General features: G+C 44.1%; 1 protein-coding gene across 4 annotated transcripts in view; it reads right to left on the bottom strand.

The window, feature by feature from the left end:
* PHF21B (PHD finger protein 21B) overlaps positions 1-17,331 on the bottom strand; it is a 281,511-nt gene that overhangs the window by 174,018 nt on the left and 90,162 nt on the right. Inside the window, exon 1 of one of the 4 annotated variants that reach the window (XM_069228269.1) lies at positions 1,260-1,372. The exons of the other annotated variants lie outside the window; for them this stretch is intronic. Coding sequence (XP_069084370.1) covers positions 1,260-1,343 — 84 coding nt within the window. The 5' untranslated portion in view covers positions 1,344-1,372. Of the gene's footprint in view, positions 1-1,259; positions 1,373-17,331 lie in introns of those variants that run through there. 4 annotated transcript variants of the gene reach the window in all.

The raw sequence follows: 17,331 nt of genomic DNA, 5'->3' as shown, positions 1-17,331 counted from the left end.
GGGCAGGTTGCAACCTCTCCCTCATAAATGGGGATGGGGCCCCCACACTGGCATAATGAGCTCCAAACTTCCAGTTTGTTTTCGCGAACTCCAAAATTAGGATCATTGTGATTTGTTCCCTAAAAAGCTTTAATTTAACCTCCACTACGCAACATCCATTTTCTAAAATAACACCCTGAAAGAGAACTTTCTCCCCCGCTCATTCAGCGGTACAAGGTCAGACAAAGCAGCCAATTTGAATAATGATCCCATTTCACAGAGAGACTCTCTGAAAGGGTTCATTTGTTAGTTCCCCACCTCAGATACTTTGCTAGAACTGTCCGGGGCGAGACAATGCCCTCAGCTTTACATCTGCTGGGTCGGGGCTCTTTTAAACTCTTTGTAATAGCAATGTCAAAGTAGGCCACATAGAGTAAATACGGCTTCCTACACCTTTTTAAATTATATTTCTAGCAAACCAATCGGTACCACTCAGAAACATCAAACACATTATGATAATTCGCCCCCAGATTGTCAATTAATTTATCACGCAGGATCAGAAATATCTACCCTTTGAATATAGCGTTTTGGAAACAACGGAAGTGCAGCCGTAGGGCGGGCCTGCGTTTTATTGGGGACCCACAAACTACTGATGCAAAGGCAGAATGGAGTGTCTTGGCAAACTGCTGCAGTAAAATCCCGAGGCCTGCTAGAGCCTGGCTAAGTTATTGGCTCCCTGCGTGAACGTCTGAATGGGCTGGAATATTAATGTCCTGGAATACATCTCCTGGGAGTACTTGCTTGTCTTCCCCCCACAGGATGCATTTTGCGGAATCGTATAATCCCCGGGCATCCATCAGCTCTTCACAAAGCTTCCTTACACGAGAAGGCCTCACTGCCAGGGTTAAAAGACTTCAAAACTGCGTCTTCCCTAAAAGAACCTGCACTTTCTCCTCTTAACCGTAAACAAGGATCATGAAACGGATTCAGCGATTGCCACCACATTAAAAGCTTTGCAAGATCCCACACACGTCGGTGCTACGGGTTGACGTTCCGGGATAAACTCGAAAAGCTGATTGGGTCTCATTAAAAAACGCAAATTCTTCGCCATTCGCGACAGTTGTTAAAGCCCAACTCCGAAATGAATAACTAGGAGAAACGTGAAGAGCGTGCCAACAAAACTCCTGCAGCACTACCCGCTTACCCCAGCACGACAAGCTATTAAACAAAGTCATCCGCATGCACTCTGGGAAATGCAGCGGGGAGGGAAACACATTTACATTTATGGAAAGAAACCAGGGCAAATGAGGCGCGATACGACCATTATTATTCGTGTTGTATCCACGGGGCGCGCCACAGGACATTCTGTGCACCCAACGTGCACGATGGACAACAGGTGAGGCGGATCAGAACAACGGTAAACACGTTTAAAAATACCATCTCAGTTCACTACCTACTTCCGCAAACACCGTTGCCTCCCCTTAAAGATACACTCACGCCTACGGTGCACGAAGATGCTGCGCCACGCTACAAAAACGTGAATTATGTCTCAGTCAGCAACCACTTAGGACTCCTTTTTATTAATCTAGGATTGGCCCGTCCATTATATCCGTACTGCATACATGTAGGCATTTCAACTTTCACTACAGGGATGTATGTCGCTGCAAATGATCGTATGGCGCGCAGCACAGTGAGGGGTAACTGGGAGAGACTGTTTTACCACCTTTAAGGAATACATTATGCAGTACACACCTGGAAGTAGAATGTAGCATGCTCAGTTCGAGGAAGGGGGTAATTGGTATCAGTGTCATAAATGTATGAGAAGTCAATCTGCTGGGCCGTCTCTCTCTGCCCTCTGTCATGTCTGTCTCTCGCACCCTCTCTGCGCTAACTCTTTCCTCTTCTTTCTGCAGCCTCGTTCCTGAGTTCATCCGCCATCTTGCAGTGTTTCGTCTTCCGGAGTAAGGCCATTTGGCGCTTCAAAGACAATGAAAGGATGATGGGCATCGGGTGAAGAGGGCACTGCAGCGCTAATCCTTTATTCAACTCTGTACCGTTGCACTATGTGGCACAGTCAATGGCAGGATGTTGGCGAATTCCTATAGCATGAACACGCACCTAGGATGCTGCAGTCAGATGCCTGAGAGGTAGGGGTCTTTGCCTCAAGTTTCACACACTCTGGACCAGCCTATGTAAGTTGGGCAGTCCACATTTTTCCTTTGCATTCTGGTACTCGTAGTCCAGTGTATAAAACTCAGGATTACAAATACCAGAATACAAAGGAACAATCCTTACTGAATTTGTGACTGTTTTATGGAGCTGGAAAACTTCAGAGCTCTGGAGTGCACCTCTTCATTATAAGGCAGCATGGCACGCTCCTTTTTGGTTTAAGGGTTTGCGTGGTTTGTTCCCAAGGAAGCAGGAGGCTAAGAGAGTTCTGATTGTGGCACGGAGGGCTCCTCACAAGAGTGTGTGTGCTTCTGTGGGGTGACATGGGCTTTCCTGAGAGGATCCATACTTTACTTTCTCACTACCTCTGGTGGGAGCATAGAGAACGCTGTGGCAGAGAGGGGGACAAGAGTTTGAATGTCACAGTGCAGTGGAGATCAGCAGCAGGTCGGTAGGCTGCAGCAGCAGGATACAGGCAGCACACGCCAGTGAGTCGGACCAGTCCCAGTTGGCTGTACCCAGCCAAATGGAGGCATGGTCAGGGCATAGGCAGGCTCTGGATACCTATCCTGAGTCCCTGTCTGTGGGCCTGCCCAGGCCCTACATTTATACCTATAGAGACTCGTATCTGGCTGTAGGGCAGGCTCAAGATATGGGACGACAACTGCTTGACAGAGTTTACACACAATTTTTGAGCTGCCTTGTCTGTAACCAGCAGATTCATCAAAATCAGATTTATGCAACCTTCATGGGGAGGCAGGAGACTGAGTTTACAATCTGTAGCCTCCCGCTTGAATCGGGAGGGTTGCCATGTTGCTACTGACCTTTTCTTCTCATAAGTCCCCAATAGTTGGCCTTCTTCAAGTACAATATTTTCCTTTGTTTACTGAAAACATTAGCAGTTCATGAAGGCCAACGGACAATGCAGATGTGGCCCACCCTCCATCAGTAAAGCTGTGTATCTGTCTCACGTAATGTAAACATTTCACTAGCCAGAAATGTGATATCAAAGAAATACTTTAGGGGCCACACCAGACATAGCTTGTTCTTCAGCGCTACTCTTTATTTGTTTGTACAACCGCTCCCCTCTGCCAGTCCCAGAAACGTGCCTTCTATGTCATTTTCAAAGAATATGTATAATGAGGCCTCATCCACTCCTCAGATTATACTTCATGGTTCCTGTTCCTGGAGTGACTGAGTACATATTTTCATCCACTATAGAGATAAGGAGTACTTGCCTGCTGAAAAATACTAACTTACTCTACTTTGCTGATACACAGGGAATATGAATAAGCTTTTTTCTTACAAATGCTTACCTTCCAATACCGCTCTTTGTTCCTGGGAGTTAATGCATTCATCAGTTTGGCAGCCTACGACTGGACTGTTCCAAGCAGGTCTTCACTTTTCAGGAGGTCCTCCTTCTAGAGCTGAACAGAACACTCCGGTATGGCCTTAGCAAGCATAACTGAATTGGTAAAATAATATTCTGATTTTTTTGTTTCCTGCATAATGTAATTCTCCCTGTGAGCCCTAGCCTTCCTATTTTTAACTCTCATGATTTTCTTTCACCGTTTTGCCGTATTAAGGTGCTGCATGTAGGGACACAAAAAACGTTACTGGGGACTACAGTAACAGATCTGACAGAAGTAAATCCACCAGCAATTGCAATTCTCTGCCAGCCGTTCAACCAAAAATCCACTTTCTAAAATTCCAAGGAGCACTCTGATGATGGACAACTAAGTAAAACACTCTTTACATTCTTGCCCTGTCCAAAACATGAATCGACACCACTGTGGGGTGGGGACAGGTATACTTCTACAAACAAGCGCATGGAATTTACACCACCAACCACACAAACGACAGAGGAGTACGCATCATTTAATATACCTAAATTAGACTACGATCGGAGAAATCTAACCACCAAGCTCTAGCAAACACATTCTTTTATACTAATTGTACCAAAATGATTGCTCAACTGTGATTACAATTTCGATCGAGGATTCTTTACCTTTGTTTGAAATGCATCAATTGACAGTGACAGACAGCTAGCCCTGGATGACTTCAGTATCTTGAGAATACCACTTTCATCAACACATCAGATCATTAGTCCCAATACTTAAAAGTATAGCCCATTCTACATTTTGGGCTGCATCCTTATTAAAGCATTCAGCATCAAGAAACTCAGCCTAGACAAGCTGAACTTCTCCAACTGCCAAGCAATCCAGTAAACATTCAACGTCACTTCACTAATTTACATAGTCCAGAGAATTATAAACTAGAAACCCATGATCATAAAATGGCAGCTCAGTTCAAACAGGTGTGGTTGGAAGAAATGGACAAAAAAAAACTAGTCCATCAGGTTGAACAAACATACATTTACCATCGTTTGTCTACACTAAAATGCAGACTAAAAAAATACTAAAAGGGATCTAAAATGTTTCATCAAAGATTAAAAAACAGATCAAATGAGACGTGGAAAAGCCCAACACTTCCAGAAAATAGCATAAGGCAAGTAACAGTGCATTGATAAATTCTCCACAGACGTAAAAAAGGTCAAAAGACACACACCACCAAACATCAACATTGAAAGTAGGGTGTAATACAACTAAAAAAAGATTCAACATCAAAATCAAGCACAAATCCCACCTGCTTGAAAAAAGAGATTATCATCCACAAAACCAATCAAATGACCTGTAATATATGCAATCTTTGTAGCACCTGTAGTTATTTGGTGGGACATGTAGTCACCAATCAGCAACAAAGACAGGAACCCACAACCTATTAAGTGGCTGGAACTGATGTGACAGACTACCAGGTCAAGACAGAAATAGACTTGAATGAGGTTTAAGAGTGTATATTGTCCACCAATGATAGGTCTACCAAAACCATCATATTTTACTCGCAGCAGCAACAACTACAGATGTAACCCTGAGAAGGCTGGCACTCTTTATGACTAACTGATATGCGCAGATACTTATGCAAGAATTCAACTTCACAACAAACTAATTTCGTGGAGATATCCTCAAACCCTGCCTTCCTGACAGATTTATTGAGCAGATACGTAAAACAACTACACAGCATGATATCCAACCTAGACATTGAATTTTAAATATATGCTCAAGATTTGCAGTTCTGCTTCAGAAACATAGGAAGGCCGGCTTTGGACATGAATACTGGCAACAACCACCTTCTAGGCACATTTTTGTTGCATTTCTCGTTTGCAGTTTCAACAACAATAAAAACATGCCCATGAGCACAACCTCTTCAGCCTTCGCCCAGCGCAGCAAGGTCTAAAGCCAGATTGACATGTCCGGTGCAGCCAGTGATTTCCATGCCGTCACAATCTGGCACTTGCACAATACGAATGCCAAATCAATAAATCTATGGAGATATGTTTTTCCTTGGCTCTGGGTTGAATACACAGCAGGCAGGACTCCGGCAAGGGAGAGACCACAGTGTGAAATAGCGTGAAACCCACAGCACAATGTTTTCCACTGTACATGGTTGTCACATTTCTAAACATTGGTAAAAATTCAACAAGTTCAATTGAACTTTCAACTAAGAAGGCACCACTAGTAAACCAAGTGATTCAAAGCCAACAACATAGTTCACAATTCCTGAGAACAGTGAAAAACGTCCTGAGAGAATTGGACAGAGTAATATTTGCATAGGCAATTATTTATTAAACTGTTACTGCAGCAACATCCTCTCCTTCAGCCTGCCAAAAGATTAATTTATCAGCTTCAAAACGTTTCGAAAGCTACAGCCAAAACAGTAAAGCTCTTCTCAGATTTCACCCAGGTATCCCAATCCTCAAAAAAATGACGTAATCAAACATAAAGGTGCAAACATGGTTCATAAATCCATGCATTGCCACACTCCCAAATAACTAAAACATCAAACCTACATTCCATTGTGTACCTTCAGATATGCACCTCAGCATAATGTGGTAACCTCATCATCTCACAAGAAAAGAGTGAGGGAATAGTATAGATTCCTGGTGGCAGACCACAGATTGGAAACACTTTGCCTGTCAACCTCCAAGTTGAACTGGACATCATCAGCTCCCGGATGCCTGAGGGTTAAAGTGCTACGCAAATACAAAAAAATATAAAACTACCAAGACACATATATAACATGTAAAACCTCACACATCACCTTAATTTTCAATTACTAGATCATGCTCCCTACTTTTGAGAGCTGTTTCTCATGTTTTCAATTCCTTCTTTTTGTTCAACCATATGGCAGATCTAAAAGGAATTTGCAAATGTGCATATCTTACTTCAAATACTCTTTATCAATTTCCACCCCAGTAGTTTCTAACCCAATAAAATCACTTATGTTCTTGCTAAAATCGTTCAACATGCCAACAAGTCTTCTTTACCACTCATTCACCAACGCTTCATTTAATTCCCCATAAATTACAACTATTCGCCATCGTTCAATGTGAAGACCCCCAATACAATTGGCAAGGCATGACGTTTCTGTGATGGTTCACTTTAAGCCCCACAAGGGTTCCAGAATATTGTATATTCCCTATACTTATCAACATCACAGAAGATGCAGGCATTTCTGGTGTAATGCTGTGAAAAAGTACCTCCTTATGGGGTCCATACATGTAAAATTTAAAAGCGAAGTGTTGCCCTTGGTAATCAGCAAGTTAATTACACCCTCAGACTTTTAAGAACCTCAGTTTAACATGAAAATTAGAAGGTAAAGTTCATGGGTATAAATGGAGCCAAGCCACAATGAACATTTTGCTCCCACTGTTAAGTAACAAAACAGACTCGACAGACGGCATAGAACCACCTAGTGCATCTCAAAATGTGCCTGGTTCTTCCTCCCAGGTTTGACAGTATAATAGCCGCAGCAAAAACACAGAGCTGCAGGGGGTATAAAACAGGTTTAAAAAGTTGAAACAATACAACATTTTGTGTCCAATAAGAAACACATAAAATTGATAAATCTAGGCCTTTAAATCAGGATTGTTTTAGATCATTAAGGACATTCAGGGGTGATAAAGAGAAGCACAACAGAAGAAAAGAGGGACAAATATGGGTCCAACAGGCAAAACGTATTGACTAGAATCAAAAAGAGGTATAATTCTCGGGTTCTTGCTTGTGAACCAGTTTGGCCATTAAGGAGATGTGGACTTGGAACCTGGGGACTGGTTCAACATCTTGTGATTCTGGCCAAATTACTTATTCACTCTGTTCCCAAAAATGTGAACTGTATTTGTGTAATTCATTACTTGATGTACACCAGTTTGTATATTTTCTCCAAAACCACTACAATGTACAGCAATGTTTCACTATATGTAATACCAACATGTACATACATTCAAAATATTACTTAATGTATTTTCTAGGGTATAACCTCTTAACATTTGGTGGCACTCTCTTTTCCCATCTGTTTGAATGGTCCTAATTTTTTTTTAAACTACTGTGCTGCTCTTAAAGCTCAAGCAGCAACAAAGAAAAAACAATTCTCTCTCTTACCTAGTGTGACTTAATTGTGGGACTTTATCTTATAAATTACATTTCTAAATATGCTCCCGACCTCACTGCTGGCACCACCTTTGCATTGGCAAAAGATGGCTATAATAAATATATTTTTATTAATTGCGCTGCACCCACATTTGTGTTTTCTTTACTTCAGGGATTTTGCTTGGTTTTCAACACAGGAACAGGAGAATCTAATCATCAGCAAATTACAGATAACCTTAGTATGATCTTACATGTTTCTGAATGCCTTAAAGAAAAATCAGCTAGAGATGTATATGTCTGGATTCTCCCACTCTAGAGTTAAATAAATTGGCACAGTAACTTGTCCAAAATTAGGCACACCAACTGTATTTAAAGGACTATGGAAATATTAAACTCTAGCCAATTATAACCAACAGACCTTGGAGGTGCAAGGGTGGATGGGGCATGAGGTAAAAGAGTTGAGAGAGAAGTGAGTGGGGGAGAGTGAATGGGGAGAAGAAAAGGAGAGAAAATATGTTTTTTAATCTGTGACTTTTTACAATCAACTGCACAACAATGGAACCCACCTCGGGGTCTTGTAGAGTTTCAGACAAATAAGTTTGTCTTATTGTCACCTAGCAACTTTCATCAAGGTAATTGTTGCTGCTTCCAGGAGGAGGTAGGGGAGTAGTCGCAAGAGCTTGAACATTAATCACACTAGCTCCGCCTCATAACACTGTGCAGTAGTACTAAACCATCTGCCACCAAACCTCAACCCTTCCCTGGCTGCTTCCATACCTCTCTCTGAGATTTCCATGCCTCCACAGGGCACTACCTAAAGCTAGTCTGGGACCCTAGAACTTTCACTGGTTCCCAGATACTCTGCAAATGATGCAAGCCAGCATGTCGTTTGAAAACAAACTGCTCTCTCATCCTAAGGCCAGAAGGTTCCTTTGAATTCCTATTTTCTAATTATCTGCCCTCTTACAGAGGAGTGACATGCTGCACACATCTGGGCAATCTGATCTTGTCAAGGTGGTAAATATGGCTCAAAATAGTATTGCCATTTTTGAATTGACAAACACTCAACGAGACCTAGTGATAAAGTGCATGCAATGTATTATTTTAATGTTACAGCCTCACAAAAGGAGACTGGCAGGCTGCTCCACAACCCACATGGTCTGTTGCTTCCATTATAACAATGAAAGCAATTACTCTGGCAAAAATACATTGATGGGATTTTCAATGAAGGGAGTGTTGTCAACTCTTGCATGTAGTTCATTCAGTTTCTGAAGGGGGGTGGCTCAGCTTCAGACAAGACATGCAGTGAACTTATTTCTCGCTATCTGAGGTTCAGGGCTGAATTTTAAGCAACAACTGACGAAAACGCAGAAATGTAAAGAGCTATCACATGCTGCTTCGTCACGGGCCTTGACTACATTATATTAAAGTGTTCACGACAATAAACAATAATTCATGATCCTCTAGCACTGACTACGCAAAATAAACAAAAGAGTAAGTCAAAAAGGTCAAAGTTGACTTCAAGCTTTGAAGAGCCTCCAGCAAGTTCAATTTTGCCTCATAAAAATGTCATGAAAAGCCACGTTTCTCCATTTACCAGTTCCGCAAGTCTTAAGCCCTTTCTGTTTACAGATCCATAGTGTTTCACCGGCAGCCATTATTAGGAGAATAGCTGTTACCCTTACAACCTTATCTCTTAGTTAAGTGAAATCTATTCCACAGCAAGGTGTACTGCTAGGAACTGGTTCAGTGGCATTCATTGCTGACCTTTTGACTACTTAAAAGTTAATGAACTAAAGTTGAGGCACTTTTCATCATTCTACTACAGAACATGACGGTTTACCCACACACGTTGTCATATCTTTAACTATTCCCTTCATGGTCAGAAAATGTAGACTCTCCCTCAGCTCTGGTGGACAGAAAATATGGATTTTATTAAAGACAAGGAGGCTAACGTGTTTGCAATCTCCTTTATTGGCACTCCTCACAGCAGCCCATTTAAAAAACATGTAACACAGACAAAAGTTCAGTCATAAAAAGCCAGAACACCTAGCCATCTTCCTTCTTTCCTGGCTACTGCTCATTCAGTTAAGTACATTAAATGAGTGCTCTGTATAAACAAACAGGTCCATCCATGTTTCGTTTCATCTTAGTAGTGAAAGTGTTGGAAATTTAAAATAGATTTAACATCATATTTCCCCATACAGTATCACAAATATTAACATGTCTGTTACAGCTGTTTAGTCATTAGGATGGTGAATGGTCTATTGCTTATTCAACTATAGATTTCCGAAGGGTTTGAGAAAACATCTTTTACTTCATAGATCTAGTTTTATACAAATTAAAAATCTACCCACACAACGGGGACAATTACTGATCTAGTCCAGATGCTCCTTCAATCATATACACTTGAAATATTTATTGTAGGGATGGTATGGAGGAGAGGTTGTGGGCTAAAAAGTGAATCTTTAGACTGAATGGCTAGAGATAATCAAATGGCCAGAGTTACTAGAGTAACTACTCTTACTTCCAGGTCTTGTCAAACTTAAACATGAGATGACTCCAAAGCATGAGTTCCTCAGTGGGAGGAGGCTGCCATGATGCCCGGTAAGAAATACTGCAAAAGGCGGACCCCTCATGCTTCTAACTGCTCTGAAATATGCAAGCTATCAACTCAACATGTTAAGCGACCTTGGCTACACTTTTTTGACAGAATTACGACCTGCAAAATTGATCAGTTTAATTTGTGCAGATAAAATAATTGGGATGCCTAATATACATTTTAGCGTTGAAGCAAGGATATGTGAAAGGTTTCATGGCAAATATTCAGATTTTGATCTAAGCCTGAGAATAGTTTATCGAAGAAGTAAAGGTGAATCATAAGTTCTTAACTGTTCCATAGACACAAGAAAACAATGTTGGTTGTCTCTTTAACCAGGAGAACCTATAGGTTGCTGATCTTGGAAGTAGAAATGATTGTTGGCAAAGTCTAAATTCCTGGTCACCAGTTCAGTGCCAATAAATTAGAAGAGGCCAAAGAGCTGGCAAGCTGGAAAGGTACATAAACTTCTATCAGAGTCTATCTGAATGTCAAAGGCCAGTGGACCTTTATTTGGCAATAAGAGACCCAACATCAGACAAAATGAAAAAAACACAGACAAATAGAAAACAACCTTGAAACTGATATAACCAACTGCATCAGACTTGAGATGCAGTCAAGGATAGGAAGAGTAGTTTCACATTCAAACAGAAACATTTAACTACCTGTGTAGGTCATCTATATCAACAGTAATACTTCATAAAAAAGGATGGTTCAATCACAGAAGACGGTCTGTGATTCCAAAAACATCAAGCAAATCTTTACCACATGCAGTGTTATTTCCACATTTTAGGCACCATTTGAGTTGAAAGTGGTGGAACGCAAGGAGATAGTGACTAGGAGACATGGATTGCTCAGCTGACTGTTCACTTTATGATAACATAACAAAGAAGCAGACTGATAAACATACATACAGGTTTAACACTAGCACTGGTGCTGGCAAAACGCTACGCCACTATGATAAGAACAGAGCTTCAACAGCTGCCAAGCTGTTGTACGTAACAGCAGGAGTAAAGTCGCCAGCAATCCTTCAAATCAATAAGTCTAAAACTATCCAAAGAACCCAACAGAACAATGGATGTTTTTTGGACTTGCCAAGATTCCTAGATCAAACATATTGATGAGAAAAGTTGTAGCAAAAATGTTTATCTAAAAGTAAAGTATTTAACAGTTTTAGTTCTCCTATATTTAAGGTATTTTGCACATTTTTATGCCTCTTATTCCTTGACTACATTACAATGTTAGAAAGAAAAAATGTATTCACATAATCTTTCAATGTTCTTAAAGAGCACTATCCAGCGGCTAACTTACCAAGTTTTTGTTATACAAACGTATCAACTAAACCTACATCCCATTGTGTAATTCAGATATGCACCTCAGCATAAGGTGGTAAACTCATTGTTAGAAATGGGGCCTTTAGTTGGCAGTCAGGGTGTCCCCTGTCCTAGCAAGGACCCTCACTTTAGTCAGGGAAAAGGAGAAACACACCCAGTTAACCCCCGCTCACACCCCTGGTAGCTTGGCACGAGCAGAAAGGCTTAACCCAGAGGCAATGTGTAACGTATTTGTACCAACACACGCAGTACTACAGTGAAAACACTATAAAATGACTCAACACCAGGTTAAAAAGTAGCCAGTATATATCTGAGCAACACAAGACCAAAAACGACAAAAATCCAATATACACAAGCGAAGTTATGAATTTCAAAGATTAAACTTCAATTTAGTGCTTAGAAACACAGATTCTTCGGTTTGGTGATATCACAGTGTTGTGACGGAGTCGTTCTAAACAATCCGACGCTAATGGCGCCAGTCACAGAGTTGCATGGACCCCAGAAAATAAGCTGGTGCATGGAGTTGGGGATCGAGCGTCACTGGATCTGATGCAGCGTTGGTTCTGGTGCTTCGGAGCGAAGGAGTTGGTGTGAGGTATCGGGTCATTGCAGCGGAGCGGTAGAGATGAGGTGGCTTCGGTGCAAAGCGTTGGATCCATGCACTTCCGGCGCAGTCGATAGCCAGCAGTCACGGCGTTGTGCGGCGAAGTTGGGTGTCACCGACGTCGGTAACACAGCACTTCGGGAGTTGACAGAGACGTGGACTTCAGCGAGGCTGCGTTGAGCCTGCGGGGTCGTCACACTCCAGTTGTAAGCGGCGTTGCGGGATCCGGCAGCGGTGTCAGTCCGGAGTCGTCCGAAGTCGGTGCACTTGGTTTTTTACCAGCTTCTCCTTTCAAGGGCCTAGGCCTGGATTAGGCACCACTTGGCAGGGCAAGAGTCTCAGCAGAGAGTCGAGGTGCTATTAGAGGAAGTCTTTGATGGCCCTGAGACTTCAGAACAGGGGGCAAGCTCAGTCCAAGCCCTTGGAGACACCTCACAATCAGGAATATACCACAAAGTCCAGTCTTTGTCCCCTTTCTCAGGCACAAGCAGCTACTGGAGGATAGCCCAACAAAGCACAGTCACAGGCAGGGGCAGCACTTCTCCTTCAGCTCTTCTCCTGGCAGAGGTTCGTCTTGTATCCTTGAAGTAATCTAAAGTCTAGGGTTTTGGGTCCAATACTTATACCCCGCTCTGCCTTTGAAGTTGCCCAACTTCAAAGAAAAGTTTCTGTTGTTTACAGGATCCTGCTTTGCCCATGCCTGGCTTTAACTACACACCAGGGGGTTGGAGACTGCTTTGTGTGAGGGCAGGCACAGCCCTTTCGGGTGTAAGTGACCTCTCCTCTCTCCAGCCTAGCCCAGATGGCCCATCAGGATATGCAGGTTACACCCCAGCACCCTTTGTGACACTATCTAGTGGAGATTCACAAACGGCCCAATAGTCAGTCTGACCCAGACAAGGAATCCACAAACAGGCAAAGTCACAGAATGGTTTAAGCAATAAAATGCCTACTTTCTGAAAGTGGCATTTTCAAATTAACAACCTAAATACCAACTTCACTTAAAGATGTATTTTGAAATTGCGAGTTCAGAGACCCCAAACTCCACCTTTCTATCTGCTCTCAAAGGGAAATTGCACTTTAAGGACATTTAAAGGCAGCATCAATGTTAACCTATGAGAGGGACAGGCCTTGCAACAGTGAAAACCGAATTTAGCAGTATTTCACCAATAGGACATGTAAAAACACACCAGCACATGTCCTATCTTTAACATTCACTGCACCCGGCCCATGGGCTACCTAGGGCCTAGGGCCTACCTTAGGGGTGCCTTACATGTATAAAAAGGGAAGGTTTAGGCTTGGCAAGTGGGTAACTCTTGCCAAGTCGAATTGGCAGTTTAAAACTGCACACACACACAGACACTGCAGGTGCAGGTTTGAGCCATATTTTCAGAGCTACTCATGTGGGTGGCACATTCAGTGCTGCAGGCCCACTAGAAGCATTTGATTTACAGGCCCTAAGCCCTTCTAGTGCACTTTACTAGGGACTTACCAGTAAATCAAATATGACAATGATGGAAAAGCCAATTACACATACAATTTCACATAGGAAGCACTTGCACTTTAGCACTGGTCAGCAGTGGCAAGGTGCCCAGAGTAACAAATACAGCAAAAACAGAGTCCAGCACACACTAACAACCTGGGAAGTAGAGTTAAAAGGTTAGGGGAGACCACACCAAGGTTGCCAGGTCTAACACATGCCCCTCCCAGCTGAAAGTGGGCAGAACTAACCACCCTCCAAGGAGTTGTCTTCACTAAGGCATAGGAATCTGGACAGACCATCAGCATTGGTGTGTTTTGTTCCAGGGCGGTGTTCCACCATAAAGTCCATTCCCTGTAGGGAGATGGACCTCCTCTACAGTTTTGGATTCTCACCCCACATCTGCATTAACCATCAGAGGGGCCTGTGGTCAGTCTGAACCCGGAAGTGAGTCCCAAACAAGTAGGGTTTTAGCTTCTTCAGTGCCTAGACTACAGCAAAAGCGTCACGCTCAATTACACTCCACCTATGCTCCCGGGGAAGTAATCTCCTTCTGATGAAGGCTACAGGTTGATCTAGGCCCTCTTCATTTAGCTGTGATAACACTGCTCCCACACCATGCTCTGAAGCATCAGTCTGCCCTACAAATTCTTGAGAGAAGTCAGGAGCCTTCAGCATGGGTGCCGTGCACATGGCTGCCTTCAGGGCACCAAAAGCTGTCTGGCAAGACTCAGTCCAGACCACTTTCTTTGGTTGTTTCTTGGAAGTTAAGCCTGTTAAGGGAGCAACCATGGTGCCATACCGGTTAACAAACCTCCTATTAACCTGTGAGACCTAAAAAGGCTCTAACCTCAGTGTGGGTCTTGGGGGGTTCCCAAGCCAGGATAGTGTAAATCTTGGGTTGTATGGGGTGCCACCTGGCCACTCCCCACCTGGTGTCCCAAGTACACCACAGAACCCTGCCCTATTTGGCACTTGCTTGCCTTAATAGTGAGGCTTGCCTTCTGCAGGGCCTTCAATACTTTACAAAAGTGCTGCAGGTGTTCCTCCCAACTGGAGCTGAATATAGCAATGTCATCCATGTAGGCTGCACTGAAGTCCTCCAATCCAGCCAACACCTGGTTAACTAACCTCTGAAAGGTGGCAGGGGCCTTTTTTTTATCCCAAAAGGCATCGCCCTAAACTGGTAGTGCCCATCTGGGGTAGAAAATGCAGAACTCTTCTTAGCCCCCTCCATCAGAGCAATCTGCCAATATCCAGAGGTCAAATCAAAAGTACTTAGATATTTGGCAGCCCATAACCGATCAATGAGCGCATCAGCTCGGGGGATGGGGTGCGAGTCAGTCTTCGTGACCGCATTGAGTCCCCAGAGGTCCACACAGAACCCGAGTTCTGGGGTGGCACCAGGAGCAGCAGCTATTGGGACTAAGACCACAGGACTGGCCCAAGGGCTACTGGAAAACTCAATAACCCCAAGAGCTAACATTTTGGATACCTCATCCTTAATGCTGGCTCTAACCTTGTCAGTCACCCTATAAATTTTATGTTTCACAGGTGGACTGTCCCCAGTGTCAACATCATGTGTGCACAAGTGTGTGACCCCTGGGATCAAGGAAAAGTGATAGGCAAACTGTCCCACCACTTGGTGGCAGTCCCTCTGTTTTCCTAGAGTCAGTGACGGGGAGAGGTTCACACCCGCCACTGAACCATCTTTCTCTTTGGCAGACAGGAGGTCAGGAAGAGGCTCATTCTCTTACTCCGCCCCATCATCTGTTGCCAAAAGCAGTCACGTCTGTCCTCTCAAAGTGAGGCTTGAAGTGGTTCACATGTAGGACTCTCAAATGGTTCCTCGGAGTCCGCAAGTTCAACAGATAGGTGACATCACTCTTGAGCTCCACCACCTCAAAAGGACAGTCCACTTTTCTTGGAGATCGTAAGGCTCCACTGGGGCCATCACCCACACTTTTTGTCCAGGATGAAACTCAACCAGAGTGGCATTCTGATCATATTACTGTTTCATATCTTCCTGGCTTGCTTCCAGGTTCTCTTGGGTGAGCTTCCTGAAGTGGGAAGTCTGGTTCCTAAAAGCCAGTATGTAGCTGAATACATCCTGGGTGGGGGGGCTTACTGGAGGCTTTTGCCAAGCCTTCCCTAACCAGACTCAGAGGTCCCCTCACAGAGTGGCCATATAACAACTCAAAAGGGCTAAATCCAAGGCTCTTTTGTGGCACCTCCCTGTAGGCGAACAGAAGGCATGGCACAAGAATGTCCCACTTACATCTCAAGGGCTCTGACAGGCCCATAATCATGCCCTTCAAGGTGCAGTTGAACCTCTCAACCAGACCGTTTCCTTCGGGGTGGTATGGAGTGGTAAACCAGTAGGTTACCCCACACTCCTTCCACAGAGACTTCATATATGTAGATATAAAGTTGGTACCCCTATCAGATTTCACCTCCTTCGGGAACCCCAGGTGGGTAAAACCCCCAATCAATGCACGTCCCACCACAGTGGCAGAGACTGATCTCGAATGAATGGCTTCTGGGTACCTGGTGGCATGGTCCACCAAGACCAGGATAAACCGGTTGCGCATGGCTGTCTTGGGATCCAGGGCCCCACAATGTCAATACCAACCCTTTCAAAGGAGGTGCTAACAACAGGAAACGTTTGGAGGGGAGCCTTACATTTCCCCCCACTCTTGCCACTTGCCTGACACGTTTGGCAAGACCTAGAGTGCGCATCTAAGTGCCTGCTCATTTGGGGCCAGTAAAAGAGGGTGACAAGCCGTTCAAAGGTCTTGTTCTACCCCAAATGTCCAGCTAAAGGCACATCATAAGCCAAACCCAGTAGGAAGGCTCTGCAGCACTGGTGTACCACCAGCACATGGGCTGACCCGGGCTCAGCAATCTTAGGCTCCCTATATAGGAGGCCATCCTCCCAATAAATCAAGTGTGAATCAGACTCCTTGCCAAAAGCCTGGTCTGCAGCCTACTGGTGCAAACCCTCCAGAGTAGGGCATACTTTCTGTGCCTCACAGAATGCTTCTCTGGTGGGGCCCCCTTCCTGCTGCAACTGAGTCAGCTTGGGCACCTCCCCCAGTTCAGCCACCTGCTCCCGTATACTCTTTGGGGCGTTCCCATCAGGTTCAGCCTCCTCCCGGACCGTGGGAACTTCTGGGATGGGTTTCCTGCGCCCCTTGCCCTTCCTCCTTCTGGCAGTCATCTGGGCCACTCTTTCAGGCTCCAGGGCCTCGTGATCACCCTGATGGGCTGCCATTGATCGAGTGGAGAGAGACACACACACACACACACATCCAGCAAACCCAACATCTCCAAGTGAGACCTGTGTTCCACCTCCTTCCAAGGGGAATCTTCCAGGTCATTGTCAAGCAGACAATCTGCAGGCATGGTTGGACTCACAGCTACTCTCAAGGCAGCTGAGACCCCCACCATTCAAAGGGAACCTGCGCCACTCTGAAAAGGCACTCTGAGTTGTCTCCCTCAACTACTTGGTAAAGTGCATGGGGAACTACCTGCTCCTCAGATACCAGGTGACTTCTCAGTAGTCACACTGGCTCCTGTGTCTCTCAGAGCCTCCACCCTCTGTCAATTGATGGTCACCCACTGCCCTTAATTCTTAGTGTTCTCAGGCACAAGGATTCTCTGGACCATCTCACTGTCCC

Source organism: Pleurodeles waltl, chromosome 4_1 (assembly GCF_031143425.1).
Source record: "Pleurodeles waltl isolate 20211129_DDA chromosome 4_1, aPleWal1.hap1.20221129, whole genome shotgun sequence".
Taxonomy (NCBI): Eukaryota; Metazoa; Chordata; class Amphibia; order Caudata; family Salamandridae; genus Pleurodeles; species Pleurodeles waltl.
Note: the sequence above shows the minus strand (reverse complement) of the source record. Positions and strands in the feature narration are given on the sequence as shown.